We start from the raw sequence: 11663 nt of genomic DNA on the forward strand, positions 1-11663 counted from the left end.
ATAAGTCATGTCAGTGTATTGCTACATGAAATAAATACTTGCAACAATTGTATAACAAAACTATATCAAACTTATGTTTGTCAAACTAGGGAATAAAAACATGAACTATGAATGCTTTAAATTGAGAGATAAAATACATTTTGCTGTCACTTTGAACCATGGATAAAGGAAAGCATAAATGATTGGATTAATTAAGGAATTAACAAGTCCCATAAAATGGATGAAATATGCTATAAATTTATTGCTTAAAATAGAAGAAAATACGAAAACGAATAGAAATGGAATCCAACAAATGAAATAGTTGAAAACAACAATAGACAGAGTTTTTGCTGTTTTTCTCTCAGACTTATTTGCTTGTACAGTTTTAACACCAGACACACTGGGAGCCTCTTTTGAAAATACCTTTCTGGCCTGTGATCTGGCCACCACAAAGATTTTCACATAAAGTGTTATAATAACAGAGCACGGGACAACCATTGTAATTACAATGTCAGTGATATTAACCCAGACTGACCCTTCAACAGTAGTACATTCTTTCAAACACCTACTTGGTACCTGTATTCTTACAAAAAACTGTACATTAGCAGCACGGTATATGATACAACAACACCAGGTAATGGATATACAACACATCATTCTTGTTATTCTTATTTTAGAGTGGTACAATAAGGGATCACACACAGCAACATAGCGGTCAATAGATATCAAGACCAAATTGCCCAGAGATAAAGAAGTACATAAAGAAGTAATGTAGCCAAAAAACACACAGAAATATTCCCCCAAACCCCAGCATGATTCCATTATTGCGACAGTCGTTACTGGTATCACAATCAGTCCCACCAGGAGATCTGACGCAGCCAGAGAGAGGATGAGCAGGTTGGTTGGAGTGTGGAGCTGCTTGAAGTGAGAGATGGAGATAATCACCAGTAGGTTCAAAAATACTGTAACTGCTGAAATCAATGAGAAGAAGATGTACAGTGTTATGTAGATAGATGTCGATAGAAAAGCCTTTCTGCAAGAAGAGTTTCTGTCCTGAAAACAGTATTGAACATCTTCATGTTTCTCCATTTGTAACAAAAGGTCAAAATGATGAGGTCCTGCTCCTGCTTGGTCCTGTGTGTGACCCTGTCAGGTCCACCTTCTGAGAAACTCTGAGCTCTGCCTCTCTATTTATCCCCGAGTTACTGACAGAAACTCCCCTCCCTGGAGTCTCTCTGCACACACACACACACACACACACACACACACACACACACACACACACACACACACACACACACACACACACACACACATCACCACCACCAACAACAAAACATACACAAGTGAACACACAAATTAACAAATGGTTGGATAAACAAATCATTTGTGAAAGCATGATGTAACGTATGACAGGATTGGATGTTGCTGTGCCCACCTAGCCTGTCCTTCAGCCTGACTGATAGTTAGAGATGAGAGAAAAGGTGCATTTCCTCAACTGAGTATTTTAATGGGGAAAATACAGCATGGGTGATGTTTTGGTCACTCAAAGTCTATTTTAAATTGAAAACTGTGTAAGACTAACTGTTATGTGTGATGTCAAAGCTCAGTTTGGACCATAATCTACAACCTCAGGACACATGATGGCATGGTCAGTGTGTGGGAAAGTTGACAATAGGAAAGTTGATGAGATGCTAATAGCAAATGCAATCAAAATAGTGGCATTCCATAGGAACATTCCATAGTCTATAAACATTTCGATATGGACTGATTTATTAATAAATCCTGTGTCTGAGCCGCTGAATTGCGACTCCACTTTGTCTCTATACTGACATTTTGCCTGTTTGTGTCACACCCTGATCTGTTTCACCTGTCTTTGTGATTGTGTCCACCCCCTGTGGGTGTCGCCCTTCTTCCTCATTATCCTCTGTGTATTTATACCTGTACTCTTAGACCATGAGAAACAAGATTCTCTGGTCTGATGATACCAAGATTGAACTCTTGCTCTGAATGCCAAGCTTCACGTTTGGAGGAATCCTGGAGGATGCCATGAGAACGCTTCCTGCCCCAATGCGTAGTGGCAACTGTATAGTTTGGTGGAGGAAGGAAAATGATCTGGGGCTGTTTTTCATGGTTTGAGCATGACCCCTTAGATCCAGTGAAGGGAAAACTTAACACTACAGCATACAATGACATTCTAGACTTTGTTTCAACAGTTTGGGGAAAGCCATTTCCTGTAACAGCATGACAATTCTCCCATGCACAAAGTGAGGTCCATTCAGCAATAGGTTTGACAAGATAGGTGTGGAAGAACCTGGCTGGCCTGCACAGAGCCCTGACCTCGACCACATCGAAAACCTTTGGGATGAATTGGAACGCCGACTGCAAGTCAGGCCTAATCGGCAAAATATTGTATGGTGCAAAAGGCATCATCAAACTGTATGATGATGTGGCCGGTGAGACTTTGATTCTTGAAAGTCCAATATCTTGAAAAGTTGACATGAGACACTCAAATCATTTTGGGACTGTATCAACAGTGGACTAGTAAACAAAATAACTAAAGATGTTTTTGAGTGTAATTTCCCTTTAAGAGCATAATCACTAACCTCTAGGCAACTCCGCATTATTAGCCACATCCCAGGGTCAGTGATGGAGCGCCACACGGCCACCCAGGATCTAATCGATCTGACACCTTGCTGTGTGTGTGTTAATATACAGTATGTTTGTTTTGTCCCTCCAGTATCCCCCATTATCTGTGGTCAGATCCAGGTCCAGAACATGTGAGTGTGGTGGTGAACAACCCTGTGTCTCTAACCTGTGACATCCCTCTTCCTGCTATCACCTGGCTGAACAATGGAAACACAACAGAGCAGGAGACACTTCAACCTCAACATGCTGGTTATGAACACTACTCTCACTACCACTACACTCACTACCACTACTCTCACTACCACTACTCTCACTACCACTGCTCTCACTGCCACTACTCTCACTGCCACTACACTGACTGCCACTACTCTCACTACCACTACTCTCACTACCACTACTCTCACTACCACTACTCTCACTGCCACTACTCTCACTACCACTACTCTCACTACCACTACTCTCACTACCACTACTCTCACTGCCACTACTCTCACTACCACTACTCTCACTACTACTACTCTCACTACCACTACTCTCACTGCCACTACTCTCACTACCACTACTCTCACAACTACTACTCTCACTACCACTACTCTCACTACCACTACTCTCACAACTACTACTCTCACTGCCACTACTCTCACTACCACTACTCTCACTACCACTACTCTCACTACTACTACTCTCACTACCACTACTCCTACTCTCACTGCCACTACTCTCACTACCACTACTACTACTCTCACTACCACTACTCTCACTACTACTACTCTCACTGCCACTACTCTCACTGCCACTACTCTCACTACCACTACTCTCACTACTACTACTCTCACTACCACTACTCTCACTACCACTACTCTCACTGCCACTACTCTCACTACCACTACTCTCACTACCACTACTCTCACTACCACTACTCCTACTCTCACTGCCACTACTCTCACTGCCACTACTCTCACAACCACCACTCTCACTACCACTAATCTCACTACCACTACTCTCACTGCCACTACTCTCACTACCACTAATCTCACTACCACTACTCTCACTACCACTACTCTCACTACCACTAATCTCACTACCACTACTCTCACTGCCACTACTCTCACTACCACTACTCTCACTACTACTACTCTCACTACCACTACTCTCACTACCACTACTCTCACTGCCACTACTCTCACTACCACTACTCTCACTACTACTACTCTCACTACCACTACTCTCACTACTACTACTCTCACTACCACTACTCTCAATACCAATACTCTCACAACCACTACTCTCACTACTACTACTCTCACTACCACTAATCTCACTACCACTACTCTCACTACTACTACTCTCACTAACACCACTCTCACTACCACTACTCTCAATACCAATACTCTCACTACCACTACTCTCACTACCACTACTCTCACTACCACTACTCTCACTGCCACTACTCTCACTACCACTACTCTCACAACTACTACTCTCACTACCACTACTCTCACTACCACTACTCTCACAACTACTACTCTCACTGCCACTACTCTCACTACCACAACTCTCACTACCACTACTCTCACTACTACTACTCTCACTACCACTACTACTACTCTCACTGCCACTACTCTCACTGCCACTACTCTCACTACCACTACTCTCACTACTACTACTCTCACTACCACTACTCTCACTACCACTACTCTCACTGCCACTACTCTCACTACCACTACTCTCACTACCACTACTCTCACTACCACTACTCCTACTCTCACTGCCACTACTCTCACTGCCACTACTCTCACAACCAACCACTCTCACTACCACTAATCTCACTACCACTACTCTCACTGCCACTACTCTCACTACCACTAATCTCACTACCACTACTCTCACTACCACTACTCTCACTACCACTAATCTCACTACCACTACTCTCACTGCCACTACTCTCACTACCACTACTCTCACTACTACTACTCTCACTACCACTACTCTCACTACCACTACTCTCACTGCCACTACTCTCACTACCACTACTCTCACTACTACTACTCTCACTACCACTACTCTCACTACTACTACTCTCACTACCACTACTCTCAATACCAATACTCTCACAACCACTACTCTCACTACTACTACTCTCACTACCACTACTCTCACTACCACTACTCTCACTACTACTACTCTCACTAACACCACTCTCACTACCACTACTCTCAATACCAATACTCTCACTACCACTACTCTCACTACCACTACTCTCACTGCCACTACTCTCACTACCACTACTCTCACTACTACTACTCTCACTACCACTACTCTCACTAACACTACTCCTACTATCACTACTCTCAATACCAATACTCTCACTACCACTACTCTCACTACTACTACTCTCACTAACACTACTCCTACTATCACTACTCTCACTACCACTGCTCTCACTACCACTACTCTCACTACCAGTACTCTCACTACCACTACTCTCACTACCACTACTCTCACTGCCACTACTCTCACTACCACTACTCTCACTACCACTACTCTCACTACCACTACTCTCACTGCCCCTACTCTCACTACCACTACTCTCACTACTACTACTCTCACGACCACTACTCTCACTGCCACTACTCTCACTACCACTACTCTCACAACTACTACTCTCACTACCACTACTCTCACTACCACTACTCTCACAACTACTACTCTCACTGCCACTACTCTCACTACCACTACTCTCACTACCACTACTCTCACTACTACTACTCTCACTACCACTACTCCTACTCTCACTGCCACTACTCTCACTACCACTACTACTACTCTCACTACCACTACTCTCACTACTACTACTCTCACTGCCACTACTCTCACTGCCACTACTCTCACTACCACTACTCTCACTACTACTACTCTCACTACCACTACTCTCACTACCACTACTCTCACTGCCACTACTCTCACTACCACTACTCTCACTACCACTACTCTCACTACCACTACTCCTACTCTCACTGCCACTACTCTCACTGCCACTACTCTCACTACCACCACTTTCACTACCACTAATCTCACTACCACTACTCTCACTGCCACTACTCTCACTGCCACTACTCTCACTACCACTACTCTCACTACCACTAATCTCACTACCACTACTCTCACTACCACTACTCTCACTGGCACTACTCTCACTACCACTACTCTCACTGCCACTACTCTCACTAACACCACTCTCACTACCACTACTCTCAATACCAATACTCTCACTACCACTACTCTCACTACCACTACTCTCACTACCACTACTCTCACTGCCACTACTCTCACTACCACTACTCTCACTACTACTACTCTCACTACCACTACTCTCACTAACACTACTCCTACTATCACTACTCTCAATACCAATACTCTCACTACCACTACTCTCACTACTACTACTCTCACTAACACTACTCCTACTATCACTACTCTCACTACCACTGCTCTCACTACCACTACTCTCACTACCAGTACTCTCACTACCACTACTCTCACTACCACTACTCTCACTGCCACTACTCTCACTACCACTACTCTCACTACCACTACTCTCACTACCACTACTCTCACTGCCCCTACTCTCACTACCACTACTCTCACTACTACTACTCTCACGACCACTACTCTCACTGCCACTACTCTCACTACCACTACTCTCACAACTACTACTCTCACTACCACTACTCTCACTACCACTACTCTCACAACTACTACTCTCACTGCCACTACTCTCACTACCACTACTCTCACTACCACTACTCTCACTACTACTACTCTCACTACCACTACTCCTACTCTCACTGCCACTACTCTCACTACCACTACTACTACTCTCACTACCACTACTCTCACTACTACTACTCTCACTGCCACTACTCTCACTGCCACTACTCTCACTACCACTACTCTCACTACTACTACTCTCACTACCACTACTCTCACTACCACTACTCTCACTGCCACTACTCTCACTACCACTACTCTCACTACCACTACTCTCACTACCACTACTCCTACTCTCACTGCCACTACTCTCACTGCCACTACTCTCACTACCACCACTTTCACTACCACTAATCTCACTACCACTACTCTCACTGCCACTACTCTCACTGCCACTACTCTCACTACCACTACTCTCACTACCACTAATCTCACTACCACTACTCTCACTACCACTACTCTCACTGGCACTACTCTCACTACCACTACTCTCACTGCCACTACTCTCACTACCACTACTCTCACTACTACTACTCTCACTACCACTACTCTCACTACCACTACTCTCACTGCCACTACTCTCACTACCACTACTCCTACTCTCACTGCCACTACTCTCACTGCCACTACTCTCACTACCACCACTCTCACTACCACTAATCTCACTACCACTACTCTCACTGCCACTACTCTCACTGCCACTACTCTCACTACCACTACTCTCACTACTACTACTCTCACTACCACTACTCTCACTACCACTACTCTCACTGCCACTACTCTCACTACCACTACTCTCACTACTACTACTCTCACTACCACTACTCTCACTACCACTACTCTCACTACTACTACTCTCACTAACACCACTCTCACTACCACTACTCTCAATACCACTACGCTCACTACCACTACTCTCACTACTACTACTCTCACTAACACTACTCCTACTACCACTACTCTCACTACTACTACTCTCACTAACACTACTCCTACTATCACTACTCTCACTACCACTGCTCTCACTACCACTACTCTCACTACTACTACTCTCACTACCACTACTCTCACTACCACTACTCTCAATACCAATACTCTCACAACCACTACTCTCACTACTACTACTCTCACTACCACTACTCTCACTACCCCTACTCTCACTACTACTACTCTCACTAACACCACTCTCACTAACACCACTCTCACTACCACTACTCTCAATACCAATACTCTCACTACCACTACTCTCACTACCACTACTCTCACTACCACTACTCTCACTGCCACTACTCTCACTACCACTACTCTCACTACTACTACTCTCACTACCACTACTCTCACTACTACTACTCTCACTACCACTACTCTCACTACCACTACTCTCACTACTACTACTCTCACTAACACCACTCTCACTACCACTACTCTCAATACCAATACTCTCACTACCACTACTCTCACTACTACTACTCTCACTAACACTACTCCTACTATCACTACTCTCACTACCACTGCTCTCACTACCACTACTCTCACTACCACTACTCTCACTACTACTACTCTCACTAACACCACTCTCACTACCACTACTCTCAATACCAATACTCTCACCACCACTACTCTCACTACTACTACTCTCACTAACACTACTCCTACTACCACTACTCTCACTACTACTACTCTCACTAACACTACTCCTACTATCACTACTCTCACTACCACTGCTCTCACTACCACTACTCTCACTACTACTACTCTCACTACCACTACTCTCACTACTACTACTCTCACTACCACTTTTCTCAATACCAATACTCTCACAACCACTACTCTCACTACTACTACTCTCACTACCACTACTCTCACTACCCCTACTCTCACTACTACTACTCTCACTAACACCACTCTCACTAACACCACTCTCACTACCACTACTCTCAATACCAATACTCTCACTACCACTACTCTCACTACCACTACTCTCACTACCACTACTCTCACTGCCACTACTCTCACTACCACTACTCTCACTACTACTACTCTCACTACCACTACTCTCACTACTACTACTCTCACTAACACCACTCTCACTACTCTCAATACCAATACTCTCACTACCACTACTCTCACTACTACTACTCTCACTAACACTACTCCTACTATCACTACTCTCACTACCACTGCTCTCACTACCACTACTCTCACTACCACTACTCTCACTACCACTACTCTCACTACTACTGATCTCACTACCACTACTCTCACTACCACTACTCTCACTACCACTGCTCTCACTACCACTGCTCTCACTACCACTGCTCTCCCTACATCACTGCTGCCAGGTCAGGGGTCACATCAGAGTCTTTTGGCATGTTAGATATGTCTATATTGACCCTGAATCATATTATATATGTGTTGATCCTGGACCATGCCCCATGAAATCAGGATGTGCCAACTCAGAGAGGCCAGGTAAAACAAATGTAATTTCAGTTCTGTACTTGTGAAAATGTCTTGTTATTTGTCAAAGACACTACAGAGAGGGTGTAGGATTGAGACTTGAGTGAGTTTAGGGGGAGGTTTAGTCTGAAAACCTACCTCTTCATGAGTGTCTTTATCAATGCCACAATGTGCTAAATGACTAAAATGTAAAATGTGTAGCAGAGGTGAGTCAGACTCATGGTCTCCTGATGAGACCTGTTTGGGGTTGAGGGTTGTATTGAGGCTGAGGCCTAATGGAAGTTGTGCTCATGTAACCGGTGTGAAATGGCTAGCTAGTTAGCGGGATGCACGCTAATAGCATTTGAATCGGTGACGTCACCCTATCTGAGACCTTGAAGTAGTTGTTGCTTGCTCTTCAATGGTCGCGGCTTTTGTGGAGCGATAGGTAACAATGCTTCGAGGGTGATGTGTGCAGAGGGTTCCTGGTTCGAGCCCAGGTAAGGGTGAGGAGAGGTACAGAAGGAACACTGTTACACTAACACAAACGACAATAGAGCTTTACTTAGGTTCACTTTGAATGTTTATGCTGTATTGGGGCCTTATTAGGGCCCTGGAGGAAAGCATTTATGTGTCTCCAACACCTTTAATTGGTAGAATTCCTTAGAGTTTTGGACCTCATTGTACCTGAGCCTTGGATACATTGGATAACAGGACCATCTTGTGTCAGAAACTTAAAAAAGTAAAACTAACATCATTATAAAGTTGTTCGCTTACCCAGTAGAGACAATATAGTCTCCGTGACATCAGTCACAGAGAACAGATTGAGTTTTGCTGATGCAATATACTCTTTGAGAATCATGAGAACTAGAGAGGTGAAATCACAGTATACTAGATGAATGTTTGCATGTGTGTGCGTGTGTGTGTGTTTGTTTGTGTCTGGCTGACTTTGTGTGTGTGTGTGTGTGTGTGTGTGTGTGTGTGTGTGTGTGTGTGTGTGTGTGTGTGTGTGTGTGTGTGTGTGTGTGTTCTTTTTTGACATGATCATGGCCAAGAGTGACCTAATATCATTGGTTCATTTCTCAAATATTAAAATGGCATAGAAAGAGCAGCATACAAAAACATACAAATGGATAGCATACGATCATAGATTCATTTTAGACTACACAAGCTTACAAACAATTACAATGGCAAAGTCACAATCACAAGAATGGCTTCAGATCAAAGTCTACGTTGAGACCGAAGGGAGCAAGGGTCTTTAAGTTAAAGATCCAGGCAGCCTCTCGTTTTTAACAATAAATGATCAAGGTCACCCCCTATCCTAGGGAGGGTGACATGTTCGATGCCAATATAACGCAGAGACGAAATCGAGTGGCCTGCCTCCAAAAAGTGGGCCGCAACTGGGTAGGTCAAGTTTTTACATCTAATGGTGCTACGATGCTCTGAGATACGTACTTTTAATTCACGCTTTGTTTTACCCACATAATATTTACCACAAGTTACAAGATAAATAACTGCCTTAGTGGACCACGTAATAACACCTTTGATTGGGATCGATTTCCCTGTTTGTGGGTGTTTGAAGGATCTACATTTATAAGTGCCATTGCATTGAGCACAGCCATTACACTATTACAATTTCCATCCAGTAGGGGCGCAAATAGACGTTGTTCTGGAATATCTTGGGGTGGTAAATCAGAGTTTACCAATTGGTCTCTGAGATTTCTGCTCCGCGAGAATACGACCAAGGGAAGGTCCGAAAACACATTACCGAGACTATCATCAGATTTGGCTTTCAACTAGAACCTTACGATCATGTCCCTTCTTGAAACACATGTTGAATTTCCAATAGTTGTTAATTATTTTAAACTTTATGTTTATTTTGGAAATAACCCAAATCTACCAGACAGTTGAGAAGTCAAGAGGGTCATACCAGCGATGCCATTATAGAATAGAAATTTGCATAGCATTTTTACTAATCTCAACAATATTACAAACATTACTTTAGGTCTGCTTCCAATGGATTTGACTCTGTATGTAGTTAAGCATTGTTCAAATTGAATGAGGACTGATGTCAAATGTGTATGAATTATGTTAATTGCATATGTGTGAATGAAATGAATCCATTTTCAGGTGGTGTTGGTTTGCTTACATTTCAATGAAACCAGGTCCTTCCACCATGTTTCCACAATGTTACCATATTCCTACGGTTCACGGTCTCTACTTAAATGAATGGTGCTATATTCATCCCTCACCAATTGAATTCCTGACTTTTATCCAACATCTTCTGCCCCTGAACACGCAGTTATCCCACTGTTCCTAGGCCGTCATTGAAAATAAGAATTTGTTCTTAACTGACTTGCCTAGTTAAAGAAAGATCAAAAATAAATAAATAATAATATTTGGTGTCAGATTTAGATTCTTATAGCCCTCTGAATGGGAAAGGTTCATGTTAATTGATGCAGGAGGATTAGGGGAGTTGACCAATCAGGTTCACGTGAAGGTTTGTTTCATATCCAATAATAAATCCATTGTCAAAACAGGCCCTACCATCCAGCTGAGAACAGCGTTCAGTAAAAGGTAGAACCTTAACAAAGATCTGCCCCATTTGTTTTCTGGAGCTCAGCTGTTTGAACTGATCATTGAGTGGATAGAGGGCCCTCTTGGCCCAAAGGTTTTTTGGCTTGGGCAGCACCATTAAGGGCTTTCACCATTTTTTAATTGTCTGTCGCCAATTGGATGAAAAACCTTGCTAGTGTCACCCAAAAGTCTCTGGCAAGTGTGCTAGTCTAGTGTCACTTTGATTATGCCTGTACATGATAGTTCACCAG

At 43.4% G+C, this 11663-nt stretch overlaps 1 protein-coding gene across 1 annotated transcript; it reads right to left on the minus strand.

Annotated features, from left to right (window-relative positions):
- Window positions 1–1125, minus strand: LOC109884398 (trace amine-associated receptor 13c-like). The gene has a single exon (XM_031806048.1). The coding sequence runs from the start codon at window positions 1066–1068 to the stop codon at window positions 106–108; it is 963 nt and encodes a 320-aa protein (XP_031661908.1). The 5' UTR covers window positions 1069–1125; the 3' UTR covers window positions 1–105.
- Between the last annotated feature and the right edge of the window lie 10538 nt (window positions 1126–11663).

This window comes from Oncorhynchus kisutch, linkage group LG26, assembly GCF_002021735.2.
Source record: "Oncorhynchus kisutch isolate 150728-3 linkage group LG26, Okis_V2, whole genome shotgun sequence".
Taxonomy (NCBI): Eukaryota; Metazoa; Chordata; class Actinopteri; order Salmoniformes; family Salmonidae; genus Oncorhynchus; species Oncorhynchus kisutch.